The sequence below is a fragment of the Momordica charantia genome (assembly GCF_013281855.1).
Source record: "Momordica charantia cultivar OHB3-1 chromosome 8 unlocalized genomic scaffold, Mcharantia_2.0 BLBB01000008.1, whole genome shotgun sequence".
NCBI classification, from domain to species: domain Eukaryota; kingdom Viridiplantae; phylum Streptophyta; class Magnoliopsida; order Cucurbitales; family Cucurbitaceae; genus Momordica; species Momordica charantia.
This window is the reverse complement of record NW_028275166.1, coordinates 23,479,365-23,497,636: the sequence shown is the minus strand read 5'-3', so window position 1 is coordinate 23,497,636 and position 18,272 is coordinate 23,479,365. Positions and strand designations below refer to the sequence as shown.

Genomic DNA, 18,272 nt, shown 5'->3' with positions numbered 1-18,272 from the left:
AAGTGAATCTAGTCAAATATTACAGCATGGAGATATGTTATTTATAAAATTATCCTTTTGTTTTTAAATTAAAAAGTTTTTAAAATTTTTGTTTTTTAAAATAATAACCAAACTAAATCTTTTTACCAATTTTTTTAAAATAATAAATAAATTGCATCCCACATATTAATAAAATGTCGGGATGTCGGAGACTGAAAATGCCTAATCTCATTTTTCTTCTCCCTTAGCTCGAAAGCAAGTTCTTACTCTTTGACCTGAGGGGAAGAAAGCGGTGATTACCTGGCTTTGTTAGAAGTGGATCTCGTAAAGCTATGAAAGCTAGCTAAGCTTGTAATTACTGTTGCTCCCCAAAAGCTCATCTGACTATAAAAAAAAGACCTGTTTATGAAACTTCTTACCCTCGGGATGAGAAAGTTACCTCGGGATGAGAAAGTGCTCTGCGATGGATCGCGTCGCGGTCTCAAAATGGAGCGAGGAATTTCAGATCCCCACCCGTTCCACCAAAAAAAGTATATCTATTGCGCGGTTAAAGTCTCTTCCTCTCCTCCTCTTTCAAAGCAGTGGCAACACTGTCGCCCAGTTTCGCCGCTGTCGCCCAGCCCCTTTGCCGTCGCCCAACCCTAGCATCGTCGCCCAACTTCGTCGTTCTATCGTCCGCCGTCTAGGGCCCCGCCCCTCCAATCCTTCATTCATTCTTCCTATCTACCACGAACCCCCCCCGCCCCGCGCAACCTCCAAACCTAGCCCCCTCCATTCAAATTGCGAGGCACGACCATAGAAATCGTTGATTACAAGCTTCAAGAGTTGAATTCATCTATTTCTCCTCCTTTCTCATGCCCTATTCATGCAAATCAGGTTCGGTTTGTTCTATTCTAGGTTTTCTCATTTAATTTACAATTATTTACAATAATTTGGCGCTCAACCCTATCTTCGTTTTGGGAATTTATGGCAAATCAGTTCCTATATTATTTTTTTGCCCGAAAAATTTTCACTACAAGAGTTACCCAACTCACATGACCATTTTCTTGTGTGTTTGAATTTGAAGTTTTTCGACCTGTATGAGTCGTTCCAACAATTAATTTTCCTGTGCCTAAATTATGTTGGATGTGGATTTTACTGGAATTGATTTATTTGAGAATAGTAGAGGAATCGAGATGAAAATTGGAATGCGCATGATTTGATTTGATTTTCTTTGCTTCTGAAAGCTGATATGAATTGCGTATATGGCGTAAAAGTAGCAGTACATCTTCTTCTGTCGGTAATTTCATTTGACGCTGTGGTATCCTAACTCATTAATTTGATCCTAGTCACTGTTTCATTAATGAAAATTAGCTCATGGAAGTGTGTTTATTTAATTGATTTGTTTTGGGTTATCTGTACCTCTCATTTCCCTCGTCGACTTATCTGAATGTTAATTGATTTGTTTTGGGTTATCTGTACCTCTCATTTCCCTCGTCGACTTATCTGAAAGGTTAATTAGAGTATAGTATATTTAGTGGTGTGAAAGACTCTGAAATAATGCATGAAGTTAGAGGTATTTTTATATATGGAGTCAATATCTTTCTTTTTGTTTTGTGAGGATTGCATTTCAACTATTGAGCATGAATTTTGATCCAAACTAGTGACCTATAAGAACTCGTCAATTAGGTTTTGTTTTTTGTTTCAAAATTAATTCAAAGTCCTAAAGTACCGTGGTAAAGCCATCATTATCTCTCTCAATAATCAAACATTTGAAAGGCAAAAGGTCTAGAGTTGAATTTGAAGTATCTTAGTGAACTGAGGCTGCCCTTGATGGGTAATTATTACCTATAATTAATCAACCACAATTTTCCGATTCTCTTTTTCTATCTTTCTTTTTTTAATTTTATCTGTCTCTTTTTGCTACCTTGCACATTATCAGAATCGGCAAAAATAAAAATTGGATGGATGGATGAATGCTTTTCTGAGGGGTAAATGTGGTTGATTTATCCTGAAAGTTCTTTTGTTTTGTTTAATTTTGATGTATATATATAGTTTGGTTTAATTTTGGTGTGGAGAAAGAACATAAAATACATATTATATAGGGTACTAGATTGGAAGAAATCAAAATGATTGCTAAAGCAATAAATTGCGTTGAATTGAATGAGAGAAAAAGATGTACATATATATAGTGCAAAAGGTAGAGGGTGGTCCTTCCCTTAGTTTTATTATTTGGAGGGGAGGAAGCACTTAGTTTTCATTTCTTCTGTCCCTCCCTCAATTTTAGTTTCTATTTTCTATCGTTCTCTGCAAGTTAGCACTTTTGCACTAATGGAGAGTGTTCAAACTTTTTTGTCTTTCATATATTTTTTCCTTTCATTACTTTTACTAATTGTGAAAGCTTGTTCTTGCAGTGAGAAATGAGAAATGTGTTAGATAATGTTTATGTTTCTGTTTGTTAAAACTATGTTGTTTAGATTTGTGTGTTCATATTTTGTTTGTGGTTGTATTTCTTTCCCGTTCTGGCTGCTTCTATGGTCTCTTTTGTGAATATTTGTGCCTTGAGTTTAGGCTTGACTTGCTTATGTAAGATTGTGCAAGTAGCCAATTAAGACTTAGTGTTTATATGTGTCATGCATGGATAATTGTGTGTATAAAGTTTAGTTGGATAATTATGTGGCTATCCTGTAGCAAAGATAGTCAATTAAGACTTAGTGTTTATATTTGTGGTATGCATATGGTTTAAAATCTAGTTGGATAATTGTGTGGCTATCTTGCAGCAAAGATAGACAATTAAGACTTAGGATTTATATTTGTGTCATGCATATAGTTGAAAGTCTAGTTGGATAATTGTGTGCCTATCCTGCAGCAAAGATGGCCAATTAAGATTTGGATAAGTAGATTGTTTTTGCTCGTTAATATTCAACATCTGTGTTGTTCATAAATCAGTTTTATTTGAGTAAAGTCTTCAGTATTTGGAGAATTTAAAAAACTGTTTTTTTTTTTTTTTTTTTTTTTGTGAAAGAAGGGTTTTGTGTGAGTGATTTGAGGGAAAGAAAAATATCTTAGGTGCTTATTGTGATTGTTAGCTCTCTGTTCAGCCACTAAATATAGGCTATGAAAGTGTGTTGATTCCATAAATAATGTTTGCCGGTCTTCTGTTCATATTTTGTAATTGTTAAAACCGATGACATAGTGGATGCATAAAATGGATGTATATCCTTTATGGATTGAACAAAAAATTTGTGTTTATGATATCCAAAAATTTGTGTCTAGGTGTAGTTTCTTATAGATAAGTGTCACATTTTTATCAATTGTAGACAAGCTTATGATTTTCGAAAATATGTTTGTTGACAGTGTCGAAAATGTGGGTGTGGCATAAGAGATATTTCTTAAGGATAATTCACACCCACGCTTCATAAAATTAAGGATAAGCATCACTTGTTTTTTTGGTTTGAATTATATATATTGGCATGTTTAGGGTAATTATTATTTTGTAAATTTTATACTAATTGATTGCCACCAAAGAAATACCAAGGAAATTTATATCTTAGTGACATAGTTAGGAATTCTTACATTGAAGAACTTTTTTGTAAGATTTTTTTGGATTGAACTTCTTGTTAATGATACCTAGTATGAAGGATTTTAAATATCGACTTTAAATTAGGAGTTGTTTTGTTTGTGCAGTTAGGATCATATACCAGTTTTTAGTTGGATGCTTTTAATTCGTCTAGTTTACTATGTCATGATCCGATTACAGGGTTGCTATTCGGGATGTAAACTTGAAGGATGTTTGGATCTATTTAAGCTAAATAAGGAGTTAGGTATTTTGGCTTAAATTTAAACTCTCATTGTCTCTAGCTTTACCCTTTTTTCTACCTAATGTTTTAGGTAGCACAATATCATGGATTGTTATACTAGAAGCCTTAGAGCCTTTTACACTAGAAGCCTTTTATATGTGATTTTCTTTGAGGCCTTATGTATTTTCAACAAGTTTTGGAGTTTGATTTGGATTTTTTTATATTTTTTGAGCTTGGACCTCTTCAAATGGAATTAGCCACAATGAGAAAAGTATACAAAGGGCTTTGAGTGACAATTGTTGCCATCCTGGTACATGAATTGACCTCTCACTCTTATATTATATTGGTGGATCTTGCTTGGTATTATGCCAGCTTTCTTGACTCCCTATTGTTCTTCTGGATTTTACTTGCCTTATTTTTTATTCGTAAATCAAATTCATGTTATTGGTGTGAGTATTTTGATTTAGCTAGTGTAACCAAGTTTCTTCCGAGTCCTCCTCCACGAAGTACTAAATGGTGAACATAATTGCACTATCTAATACAACATTTCATTTGTTCAAATTTCTTAATTATTTTATTCATCATAGCTTAACCTTAATAGCTTCTAGTATGAATTTATGCAAAGTCATGCTCTTGGAGTGTAAATTTATTTGAGATGATACATCAATAGAAAAGGTTTGAGATAATTACTTGTTAGTTTGTAATTCTTCGAAAGTTTTAATTATTATGAATTTTGTCTAAAACTGCAGTGATATTATATTCACTGGGAAAGTATTATGAGGGCAGACAAATCTCAAGGTCTTCCTTCTCCCTCTCCTCTCTTGCTACCTACTTAGTTTCACTTTAAATTTAATCAATTATTCAATTAAATATTCTATAATCTTTAAGCTTTATTAATATTGTTATCTTTCTTTGTCAAGATAATAATGGTTGGGCACTAAGTATTTGTGCTATCTTTTTTTTTTTTTTAATTCATTTTAGTTTTGTTTATAGCCATAACTGAGAAATGCTTATTTGTTTTTATGTATCTTTTGCTTACTTGTTTTGTGTAGCCTTGTTTATTGTAGCTCTATTAATTTACATTTTTAATTATTTCAACCATGAAGACTAAAGAGGTAAGTCTAAATAATTGTGTTTGGAAGTTATAAACTTTTCTATTTATGATTCTATAATGAGAGATGCAGGAATTGAAGTTGGAAAGTGAGAAAAAGAGTAGGTATTTATAGTGAATACATGTAATTGATTCTAGTGAATATATGTAAAAGAGTATGTGTGGTTTATATGATGCAAGGACGTGTCCACAATGCAACAGAAGTGTTCATTGAAAGATGACATAAATTTTTTTGCATTAAATCCAAAATTTCAAGTATTGCCTAGTTAGTTGTATAAGAAATGATTTAAATCTTCCTCCCATGCACCACCTCAAATTTTGTTAGTATTTCACATTCATATATCTATGTCGTTGTCGTTGTTTTTATCTATATAATTGATTCATTATAATAATTTTTAGAAAAGTCGTGTGACTACATATTTCACCAATGTAATGCATGTTGGAGTTAGAAAGAAAATATGGGGGTTAATATTAATATTTTCTTAATTGTTCGTTTTATTTTGTTGAAGGAATAGTTTGTGGGAGTAGCATTTTGAGAAAGGAGAATGTATAGAGAAGAGTTTCGACGTACTTTTGACATGTACGAGGTTAGTGTAATATGAATATGGTTCATTGGGTTAGTCTGAAACATCTGTTTCATTCTCTTATTGTAGTTATAGATTTACAGTATAGTATTTGTATAAAAATATTATAATTTACAAATTTGATCATATTTAGTTTGTATATGCATATGAAAACTTTGATCTTATTATATGCAACTTTGTTACATTTTATATTTACAGATATAGAGAATTTCTTTGAAATGTGTACGGTGTTATTAAATGTATTTCAAGACAGTTATGAAATTGTCATATATAAACTTTTTTTGACATTACAAACCTTTATTAAACACAAATTATGAAAAAAAAACTGTCACAGTTAATCAATTATCATATATAAGATTTTCGTGATAGTTAAAATTGTCAATATAAAGGTATTCATGACAATTAAAAATTGTCAATATAAAGAATTTCATGACAGTTAAAACTGTCAATATTCAACCGTTAAAACTATCACTATAAATGTTTTTGTGACAATTATAAATAGTCATTGTTATGCTTTTTCTTTACGTTTATTAGTAGTCGTTAAAAAATATTTCATGTCAATTTTGAACTGTCGTTAAAAAATATTTTATAACAATTATAAACTGTCGTTAAGAAATATTTCATGACATTTATAAACTATCGTCATTAAGTTTTTATTGACAGGGGAATAAAATCTTTAAGTGTTTCAGTGACAGTTATAAATTGTCACCAAATGAGTTTTTGTGACATTTTTTAATTGTGATGAAAGATCTATATGTGACAAATTATAACTATAGTTGTAAATGAATTTAATGACAATTTTTCAAAATTGTCATGTTCTCCTCTTTCTTGATGCCTTAATAGATGACAGTTATATAACTGTCATGAATTATGTTAATGACAATTTTTAACTGTTATTGAAGTCCGAATTTCACATTAGTAGTGGAAATCGTAGGTGATAGCAGTAAGTTAATGACAATTTTCTCTGTCCTCCACGAAGCAGTATAATTTCCACTCCAAACAGAGATTTAATTAATTTTACCCTAATAATTTATTTGGCGTTTAAATAAAACTAGAGTAAAAGCATTTGATACTAAGTAAATATTCATATTGTCTGTGGAGAACGATACTTATACTCAAACTACTATATTACTTAGATGATTCACAAACTTGCAAAAACGAATAACAATCTCCATTGGTAGATTTTTCCCTCCTTTGGTTCCACAAAGTTATTCTTTTTTAACCAGAACCACTCTTTGTTGATACAGTTGTATACATTTTTACTCAAATATATGGTATTGTGCATTAATTAAAGAATGGCAATTCATTCTAGGAGATTGTATAGTAAAAATTAGTTGGTTCTTTTTATTAATGTGTTTAGTATGTTGTTTTTTTTCAAATATGGTTAGCAGTAAGCAAGGAAAAGTCAGCTCGTCCATTACGATGATGGGCCGTTAATAGATATAGGTTAGTTCGGCCTTTACGAAGGTCTAGGTGATGCTTTTTGTATACTTTAGCTCGACCTTTAAAAAAATGTCGAATTGTGTTGATGTTTCTCTTCAAAGTTGGTTTTTAAGGTTGAACCATTATAATGACTCGATGTTGCCGATATATGGAATGTTGACGCATGACAGCTAAGAAATTACCTCCTACAAAATTAATTAAGGTATATATAAGGTACGGAGTTTGAATCCCTACCCCACTCCATAAGGAAAAAAAAGGAAAGAAAAAAAAAAATCTTTCAACTCCAACATAAAGAGTTGTTTGTTGGGAGAGGAATATATTCAAAACTTTGTCACCCAAAACAACCCTTTTTTCCTCGAGTTCAACCAACTTCTCTTTCAAGGTATGCTTAAAGAATCTTGATGCACATAGGATGAATAGGATTTAGTTCTTTTCTTACGATTTAAATTTTATTTTGTATTTAACCCTTGAAAGCAATTTCTTTATAGTCAAAGAATGATCCGAATAAAACATAATTAAAAATAGTTTATTATACGTATAAGAAGAGCTCACTCTTTAAAAAAAATAATAAAATTCAAAATAGGAAACAAGCTACAAAATTACGTCTCATGTTTACACAACCACACTATTGAAAGGATGCGAATCTCGGAGCGGAAGTAGTAGAACGCGTTATTGAATTTATTTTGAAATTTAAAACACATACAAGTATAAAACATGGAAGAATGTTGGATTTTACTTTGAAGATTCATCTTTAGGGTAGAGATTTCAAGTCTTTTTCATCTTTTAAGGGTTGAGCTTACTGTTATATTTGTAGGGAGGGAAAAATCCTAACAGCATTACGATATCTTAATTTTGGATATAGGATATCTAATCTAGCGAGAATCCTAAGACCATCACGATATATTCTTCTTTTTAATTAATAATAAAAAAATTAATTAAATCAATTAACAATTAATCAATTTAATTAATAATTAATAATTTAATTAATTTAAATCCAAATATTAAATAAATAAATAACAATAATTATTTAACTTTTAATTAAATATCACATGTTTAATTAAAACTATATACATCTCTCTTGTATAACTATACGAATCCAATTCATATTAATTATTATGAATCCTATTCAAATATTTCTCTCATAACATATAGTTTAATTATTGAATCTTTATTAAAAAATAAACTATATATATAATGTATCATAATATACATTATATATACTCCTTGATATATAATTTGAACATTTCAAATTCTCTCAAAATCTTGATCCTCGTTTTCCCTGTTGTGAGCTAGCAAGGGGACCTAATGGACCCACAGAAGCTCCAATGATACGAGATTAATCCATCAAACTCATTAACTGAGTTAATCAACATTCGTTAACTACGAGTCACTCCACTAAAGACCTGCAACTGCATTCTTCTCACTACAGAATATTTTCGTGTCCACGGATGTACGACCATTAACGGCAAGTCAATCGTTCACGAGTGCTCGTAACTCTAGCTGTGTCAAATTACCGTTTTATCCTTGAGTTACATCTTGCTCTTTAAATACTGTTGATCCTCTAATGAATAACCCGGTTATGGTTCGACCAATAATCGGAAGTCCCTCTCGGACCAGTGAGAGGGTGTGGCTCTTTGTTCAAATCCCAAAGTTAGTACTAAAGGGAACATTCATCTACTCCCCTAAAGTCTGGGAGGATTGAATTCCATAAGTTATGTACCTAGCTCCTTACTCTATCTAGTCCCCAAAATGGTAGGAATATCGAGTCGGCGACTCGGACCACTCTCACCGATACAAATCAAAGGTCGAGCCCTAACAGGCAGGAGCCCATATTGAGTTACCTGATCATCCTATTGAAATATTAATCTATTAGCTAACGATGTTACAGTTAAAGATTAATTATTTCGAAGTCTGATCTTATACAAACTCATTGTATAGGATACCCCTACTTGCATGTCTCCACATGAATGACATGGATCAAGTCATTTGTAAATATTACAAGGTGGACAGTATCCATAGTGTTACCAGGATAAGGTACCTAACCTTATCCATATAATATTAGACCTTTTAGGTTACTACTGTAACATTTTGGAGTTTTTGGTAATGGTTTGATTTTTGAGTGTTTGGTTATTAAATAGCAAAAGGAGGAAGGTTACTACTGGAACATTATCCACCTGTATATCAAATATATATTGTATATATATACACTGTATATCAAATATATACGTTGTATATTAAATATATACTGTATATCTGTTTAATATTGTTCCAGTTACATGACATAACATCGGATGCTAGTTTATTGGATTTGGGTTAATGCAATTCTAAGAGAAACATCAATAACAACCTTATTGAATAAATATTTGTTTTATGTTTACAAACCATGAGTTTAGGGCATAAAACCCAATAAATACAATAAATTCTAAGTTAATTATAGTACTCTGGCTTTACAGCCACTGTTTTTTTTATTTTTATTTATTATTGTTATTATTACTATTATTATTTAAGTAAATGCATGGAAGATGAGGTGTGTTTATTAGGGTTCAAATTTCATTTAAAAAATGACAAATAGTCCATAATAGACATTTTAAAAAATCCATCTTTTCCTTATAAATAGTTTAGGTTCCATGAATTACATGCTAAGCAACGAATAATTGTTTTTCATCTGGCAAAATTGGCTAATTCAATTAGGTATATAACTCAATCTTGCAATTATTTATATTTTCATTCTATTTTAAAATTTAAAATTTTTTTGTTCTTATTAGAGCAAAATGCAGATAAATTAAGGAACCACGAAATTAATTAATCCAAACCCAACAAAAGTGTTATTTTCTTAACACAATTTCGTTCTAGTATCACGAAAAATTGTCACCTAGAATAAGATGGATTACTGACATGTGATTGTAACACTCCAAACATAAGACTCAACGAACCTTTAGTATTTAAGCAATTGTACAAAGAAAAAATTAGGATAATTTTGAGAAAAGATTTTTCTGTGTTTCGAAACAAACAATAACCACATATTTATATACTATTTTTGGCCATTCAAATAGTCATATCTTTTATCTAAAGTTATTTCTTTTGATAAAGGACATATCCCTTCATAAGATTAGTGTCTTAAAAAAAAACCATGTCATCTCGAGAAAAGTTGTGGTTAAAAATAATTTTATTCATAAAATCCAACTATTGACCCCAACATGAATAAAAATTATTTTAAAAAGGCATATTATTACTCAAGACGAATAAGTACATTAGGCTAAGCAGTCACAGACTTTAGGAATAGGTTGCTTTTTCAAGAGTTTTTTAGCGAAATGTTTAATACTAATTGCTAGTATTCACTATCTCATGAATTGAGAATTGTGATTGGTTAATGTTAAAGATCTCATATTAAAAGAATAAAAGACCTAACAATAATTTATAATATAAGTGGACTATTCATCTCATGATCAATTAATTTTGAAATGATATACCATGAATATTGATATGACATATCTCCTTGAGTCGATACTCTATTTTATTTAGTTCATGTGCTCGACTCAAATATGACAACGTAACACACAACACAATCCTGTTTCATAAAAGCTATTTTCTTTGGTTTTGATAAATTCATGCAATAAACTTTCGATCTGTTTGAGTCAACAGGCGACATGGTGCCACACTCAAATTCAAAAGACTTCCTTTAGACTTTGAATTTCTGTCATTTCATAGTCTCTTCCATCAGAGCCTCTCTAACCCGTAAGTTATTAATTTGATAAATATAATAAGCCTATAATAAAAAAGATTGAACTAACTATCAAACACTTCTATAAATAGAGAACTTGACAATATTTCGAGTAGCTAAACTGATTAGTTTTTTTCTTCTCTCTTTCAAATTCTTTCCATTATAATTTCGAAAAGCTCAATGGCTCTCATTAAAAAGGAAAATTAGGAGCTTCAAGCATGCAACTTCGATGCACAAACTAGCATTTAAAGGAATCGCGTATTGGAAGCGCGTTATACTTACAGTTTTCATAATTAGCAAGTTATGAATTTTATCTTGTGTAGAAATTAATTCTACACGCTTCATTTGGTTATGTCCTTACCTAAATAGTAGGCATATAATTGATTGTACACTTTCATCACTTTCACCAGGTAGATTGAATTTCCCTTCCCATAGGCAAAAATGTTGGAATTAATTTAATAATTGATTCTGCGTAGCAAATTAAATAGTAATTATATTTGAGCTATTTAATGGGCACACAAGTGATATTGATTATGAGTCAATGACTTCCCATTCAGTGGTGTGGTCTGCTTAGTAGAAACCAACCCATTAGGGGATTATGGGAATCCAATGATTAACTTATAAATAAATAGTTATGGTCTCAAATACAATTTCCGTTCCCCATCAAATAGAGAGAATTGCCCATATTCGGTCCAGGTTGCATAGTTGAGGAATACCACAAACCCAATCTATGTAATCGTTATAGGTAATTCTAATATCTTTAAAGATTTTGGTTTTCTTCAATACGTAGATTATTGGTCTTGATTGTTCTGGAATTTTATGGCTTTTTATTCTAGAATAATTATGAATTAGGATTTCTTTAATTTTTCCTACAAGGAATTTATAAACAATCGAGATTAGAATTAGAGATGTCAATGATCATTATACGAAATTGTTTATGCAAGGGTTTGCACAACGTTTATCTGGCTCGAACCTGATCCTTGCTCCGACCCGAAACGCGAAGGGAAGACCTGCACAAGAGGGCAAAATCTCTGACGCTCAAGTTAGTAAGCAGCTCGGACTCAATATTAAGTTCGAGGAGAAATTTCATACCTGATGGTGGAGTGAGACCTTCTATTTGTAGGTTTAGGTTCAGACAGGGGTTACAACAGGCAGTTACCTTGGTCAGATTTGAGGCCGGATGTGTCGGGTTTGAGCAGGTAGACCTCAGACACATTCCTGGAAATGTCGAGTGAATTATTTATTTGGAAACGGTGAATGTCTCATCTCAAAAGGATCCGAGATGGAGCTCCATAAGCTTACCCCTTTAATGGCTCGCCCCTGAGTGATTGTCGCAGACACCTTCATGACCTCGGGATTTGGCTGATTTCGTAAGCCTAGAAGTAAGCGAGGTTTGATCTAACCTTTCCTAAATACTTCTCCATCCGAGAGTCTTTTGTCTGGTACTTTTCTTTAATCTAACTCAATATAAGTTGTGAATCACTGAAAATCTGAAGATGGGTGGCCCCCAGTCATTTTGCCATGTGCAGTCCAGCCAACAGGGCTTCGTACTCGGCCTCATTATTTGAGGTGCGAAAATTGAAGCATAGGGCGTACTCGAAACGCATGCCACCCGGGGCGAGGAGAAGCACACCTGCGCCACATCCTTTTTCGTTCGAAGAACCGTCCATGTACACCGTCCACGGCTGGTCGAATGTGGAGGTTTGAGCTGGTGGAGGAGTGAGCTCAGCTATGAAGTCTGCAACGACCTGCCCCTTCATAGCTGTTCGGGGTTCGAACTGGATGTCATACTCACTTAGCTCTACTGCACATTTCATTGAACGGTCCGATGTATCTGGCTTATGGAAAACCTGTTTTAAGGCCAGATTTGTGAGCACAGTCACGGTATGAGATTGGAAATACGGTCTCAGTCTTCGTGTCGAGGCGACTAAGGCGATGGCCAATTTTTCCATTTGGGGATACCTAGTCTCGGCCTCGGTCATGGCCTTACTCGTGTAATAAACAGGAATTTGCCGTACTTCATCTTGTTTGATTAGGGACGAGCTGATAGCGTTGTCTGATACGGCCAAGTATAAATGCAGTTTATCTCCTAGTATCGGCCTTGCGAGCAATGGTGTTGAGCAGAGGTAACTTTTGAGTTCTTCAAAAGCTGCCTCACACTTGACTATCCACTCTAATGGTCCCTTTGTTCTTAACACTTTGAAGAAGGGGATACACTTGTTGGTAGACCTAGAGACGAACCTGTTGAGGGCGGCGATTCTCCCATTGAGACACTGCAGCTGCTTGAGGATCTTTGTGGCTTGCATCTCGAGCACGACCCTTATCTTCTCCAGGTTGGCCTCTATCCCGCGATTATTCACTATAAACCCGAGGAACTTGCCAGATGAAACCCCAAAGGCACACTTTGTAGGGTTTAATTTCATCTGGTACTTGCGGAGGACCCCGAATGCTTTGGTCAGATCGGTAAGGTGCGACCTGGACTGCTTGCTCTTAACAAGCATATCGTCCACGTAAACCTCCATATTGCGTCCGATCTGGTTGGCGAACATTTTGATCACCATCTTTTGATAAGTTGCCCCTGCATTCTTTAGATCGAAAGATATGACTTTGTAATAGTACAGGCCTTGATCAGTTATGAAGGAGGTGTGAACTTGGTCTAGTTCGTGCATCATTATTTGGTTGTATCTGGAGTAGGCATCATTAAAGGTGAGCAGCTCATGCACCGTCGTAGCATCTACGAGATGGTCGATCTTTGGCAGTAGGAAGCAATCTTTCGGGCAAGCCTTATTAACATTGGTGAAATCTACGCACATTCTCCACTTTTCGTTGGATTTTTTTAACTAAAACAACATTAGAGGGCCACTCAGGATAGAGAATCTCTTTTATATATTCAGCTTTCAGCAATTTGCTTACTTCCTCAACAATTACATCGCTCATCTCCCTATTTACAGGTCTTCTTTTTTGCTTGACAGGTCGGAACGATGGGTCAATGTTGAGGCGATGAACCATAATCTTCGAATTTATGCCCGATATGTCCTAATGAGACCAGGCGAACACGTCCGAGTTCGCCCTAAGGAAGGAAATGAGTTCCTCTCTGTTCGCAGCCCCCAACTTTGTGCCTATGCTCACTTGCTTCTCCGAGCTTAGCAAAGGGACAAGCTACAACTCCTCTACGAGCGCAGCTATCTCTCGCTGGTTCGTTTGAGGCAGTTTGTCCTTTGAGGTTTGAGTGGCTAAGCTAGAGAGATTCGTCTGTTCCTCTAGGGTGCAGACTGATGACCCATTGACTGCAGCAGTATAACATTCTTTGGATGTTTTCTACTCTCCACGTACCGTGCCAACTCCATTTATTGTAGAATACTTCATGACTTGATGCAGAGTTGACGGGATGACACGAAGTGAGTGAATTATAGGTCGTCCGAATATGGCATTGTAGGCCGACCTACCATCTATCACCACGAACTCGGCCATCTGGGTGACTTGAGTGTCACCTTGTCTGATTGTGATGGGAAGGTCAGTGCAACCCTCCGGAGTGACGGATTGTCCTGCGAATCAGACTAAAGGTGTTGGACTCTTCTTCAGCTGTGCCCTGGTCCATCCTAGTGTTAGGTAACTGGTAAGAAATAGAATATTGGCAGAAGTGCCCCCATCTACCAGCACCCTTCTGACCTGGACATGGTCTATGAGGGGTGAGATCACCAAGGCATCGTTGTGGGGCAAGTGTACCCCATCCAGATCGGAGTCGGAGAAGAAGATAGGACAAGTCGGCTTCTACTCTAGAATGGTGCAGACTTCCCGACGAGCCTCCCTAGCAAGCTCCTTCCTATTGTTTCCAGACTGGCCCCCACTAAGGCCGCCAAATATGGTATTGATGACCGCGGGTCGGTCATCCCTACGAGGTGGCGTCCTTGAACACTTCCTGTCCTATTTTTTCCCTACCGAGCTCGAGCCCGACATACCAACGTACTTCTTGAAGTAGCCATCTTGAATCAGGTCCTCAATTTGGCGCTTCAACTCCCAGCAACTCGAGGTATCGTGGTCGTGGTCGCGATAAAAACGACAGTACCTATATTTGTTGTGCTTCTCTACGTCTCCTACAAGTTTGTCAGGTTGCTTGAGGAGCTTTTCCAAACCATTCTCCTCGATATTGGTGAGAATCTCGGAGATCGGAATGGTGGTTGGGGTGTACCTTTCATAGGGCCCCCGCCAATTGGAGTTCGAGTCGGATCTCCTATAGTCAGACCGATCCTGGGAAGACGATCCTTTGTCCTTAGACTTAGGTTCAGACTTCCCCTTTTCTTGGCCACCTATCTTCTTCTGGTCGGACCTCTTGTCTATCCGACCTTGTTTGGTTCTAAGTAGTTCTTGCTCGTCTATAACCTTCTTGTCTTTCTGCAAGACTTCAGCGAAGGTTAATGGCGCTTCCATGCCTAGCTTAACCGTCAAAGTTTCATCGGTCAGGCCGGTAAGGAAGTAGCACATGGCCAAATCGTCGGAGCAATGCGCAACCTTAAGCTGCTCCTCTTGGAAGCGGGTCACGTACTCTTTCAAAGTCTTGTTTTCCTTCCGTCGGATGGTGGCGAGGTGAGTGGCTGTCTTCCTGTCATAGTGCCGAGAAGAGAACTGACTAATGAACTTTTTCCTCAGCTGGCTATAGGTCAAGATCGACCTTATCGGCAGCCTTCTATACCAGAGCTGGGCACTCCCTGTGAAAGCGATCTGAAAGGCTTGGCACTTTATGGCATCAGAGGCCGCTTGAAAGTCCATGAGGCCCTCAAATACTTCCACGTAGTTCAAGATGCCCGCCATGAAGCTCTAACCTGGTCCTTCCCATAGAAAGCGCCAAATGTTTATGCAAGGGTTTGCACAATGTTTATCTGGCTCGAACCTGGTCCTTGCTTCGACCCGAAACGCGAAAGGAAGACCTGCACAAGAGGGTAAAATCTCCGACGCTCAAGTCAGTAAGCAGCTCGGTCTCAATATTAAGTTCGAGGAGAAATTTCATACCTGATAGTGAAGTGAGGCCCTCTATTTATAGGTTTAGGTTACGACAGGTGGTTACCTTGGTCGGATTTGAGGCCGGATGTGTCGGGTTCGAGCAGGTCGACCTCGGACACATTCCTGAAAATGTCAAGTGAATTCTTTATTAGGAAGTGGTGAATGTCTCATCTCGGAAGGATCCGAGATGGAGCTTTGTAAGCTTACCCCTTTAATTCTTCCATTGACGGTGAATCTCCGACCTCCACGTGGCAAAAGGATATTTCTTCCCCAAACAAAAATAATATATTTGTATTATTTTAAAAGAAATAATCTTACAAATACACAAATATATTTTTTGTTTGCAGTTATGTAAATTATGATTACTTGTAATAGTCTGCTGTAGAGTTAGTTTGGAGTTAAGCTATAAGCTCATTGTATAAATACTTGGAGTAATATTCAATAAGATTGACGGAACATTATTCAATATTGTTTGTATGGTATCAGAACCGTACGACACGCGACCATGGCTTCTTTATCAAAATCCTCTTCTTTGTCCACCACATCAATACGTGTTCCTCCACCTTTCCCAAGTGTTCTCCTCTCCAACATATATGCAATTTGACGTCTATTCGGTTGGATTCTTCCAATTTAATTTTTTTTGGAATATCAATCTCTGCAATCCTCAAAGCTAATTCTCTTTTTGGATATGTTGATGGCTCAATTAAACGTCCAAATCGATTAATTTCTGGCACCGAAAACAATTCACAAAGAATAAAAATTAAAACAAAACAAAGTCTCGTGCAACGGCGCCAAAAACTTGTTGCGCCTCTGCTTAATAGCTAGAGAGTAACAAGCAATAATATAGAAATATTCCAAGTTCGTCTCCACAAGGACTAGTTTTCTTTAAAAATTGATTTTGTAAATTGCTTAAATGAACAGTCGAGTTGGGATAAAAGTTGGTGAATTTGTTGGGAACACAAATTAAAAACAAAACGATTAAAAAGTCAACCTCTTACGAAGATTTAGTTCTAAAAGAGGATTACACCTATCAAGCTCAGCAGCGGCACAAGCTCGAGCTCCTCGACTGGTGTCCCATGGGTCGGTTCATCTAGGGGTGGAGCCTCGGCTGAAATCGCGGCACACATGGCTGAGCCCTTCAATGCTTCAGCATAGCATTCCCTCGACGTCTTCTGCTCGCCTCGGATTGTAGCTATTTCAGCAGCAGTCGGATACTTCATCATCTAATGATATGTTGAAGGGATGACCTTTAGCTGATGTATGAAGGGTCGACCTAGTATGGAATTGTAGGCCGCGTGCAGTTAATCATCACGAACTCAGCAATTGAGGTGACCTGGTGCTCCCTTTCACCGAGGGTGACCAGAAGCAAGATACATCCCTCGGTTGTGACAGACTCCTCGACGAATCCAACTAGTGGCATCGAGCTCGGTTTGAGCTGAGCTCGTTCCCAACCCAGCGCCGAATACACAGACATGGAGAGCACGTTGGTTGACGCGCCACCGTTAATGAGGACCCGTTTGACCGTGACATAGTCAATTAAAGGTGTGATAATGAAGGTGTCGTTGTGAGGCATGTGGACACCCTTAGTGTCTTGTTCCTCGAACAGAATTGGCAGGCTCGCCTCCTTCGAGTATATGGTGCATACCTCATGTGTTGCTTCTCTTATCAATGTCTTGCGCTTCTGCCCTGACTGGCCACCGTTGGGCCCTCCATCGATTGTATTGATGACCACGGGTCGGTCCCCAGTACGCCGAGGTGGCGATCGTGTCGTCTCCCTTTGGTCTTCCTTGTTGGATATGGTCGGCTCATCTCTGTTGCGTGAGCCAAGATACGTTTTCAAATAGCCACGGTGGATCAAGTTTTCAATCTGATCCCGCAGGGCATAACAGGTTGACGTGTCGTGCCCGTGGTCCTTGTGGAAGCAACAGTACTTACTTTTGTCTTTCTTTGCCTCAGGCTTCCGAGTTTTTCTAGGCAGTGAGAATAAATTGTCAAACCCGCCCATCTCCACGGCTACTAGTATCTCAGCTATAGGTTTATTGGTTGGAGTATACTTGTCGAACCGGGGACCTTTTTTGAAATTGATTCGACCGTCATCACGACGGTCTGGTTTGTCTTAAGTTCGGTGACTCGAATCTAGGTCATCATCTTGCTGTTTCTGAGGCTTGTCGTCTTGACTGTTGTAGCACCTCCCACTGTTGCCTTCCAGAGTTCAAGACCGTCAATGTATCTCCGAGCTCGGATGAGGAGCTCCTTCAGGAAGGTAGTCGGGTTACTCCCGAGCTCGACCACCAGATTTTTATCGTTCAGTCCAGTGGTAAAGTAAATTATGGTCATCTCATTGGTGCAGTTGACGACCTTCACATGCTCATCCATGAACCGAGTGATATAGTCGGTCAAAGACTCTCTATCTTATTGCTTGACTGTTCCAAGATGGGAAGTGGGCAGTTTCATCAGCTAACGAGCTGAGAACTGGTTAATAAACATCTTACGTAGTCGCTGATAGACTTCAGCTTCAACTGTCTATACCAAAGTCAAGCCGAGCCTTCAAAAGAGATCTAGAAGGCTCGACACTTTATCGTATCGCTCGCCACTAGAAAGTCCATCTTGCCCTCAAAGATTTCTACGTACAAGACAGGATCTCCCGATCCATCGTA

At 36.6% G+C, this 18,272-nt stretch overlaps 1 protein-coding gene and 1 long non-coding RNA gene across 2 annotated transcripts; one reads left to right on the top strand and one right to left on the bottom strand.

The window, feature by feature from the left end:
* The first annotated feature begins 301 nt into the window (after nt 1–301).
* LOC111025129 (uncharacterized) lies at nt 302–5,622 on the top strand. The gene is made up of 4 exons (XR_002603460.2): nt 302–855; nt 3,719–3,782; nt 4,508–4,556; nt 5,379–5,622. It is a non-coding gene; the product is annotated as an uncharacterized LOC111025129 (long non-coding RNA).
* Nucleotides 5,623–16,888: 11,266 nt separating this feature from the next.
* On the bottom strand, nt 16,889–17,620 carry LOC148209819 (uncharacterized). Its single transcript, XM_088126998.1, has one exon. The coding sequence runs from the start codon at nt 17,618–17,620 to the stop codon at nt 16,889–16,891; it is 732 nt and encodes a 243-aa protein (XP_087983124.1).
* Nucleotides 17,621–18,272: the final 652 nt, after the last annotated feature.

What these genes read in the sequence shown, in the direction of transcription:
- LOC148209819 (XM_088126998.1), bottom strand. Translation starts at nt 17,620, where the DNA reads ATGGGCGGGTTTGACAATTTATTCTCACTGCCTAGAAAAACTCGGAAG.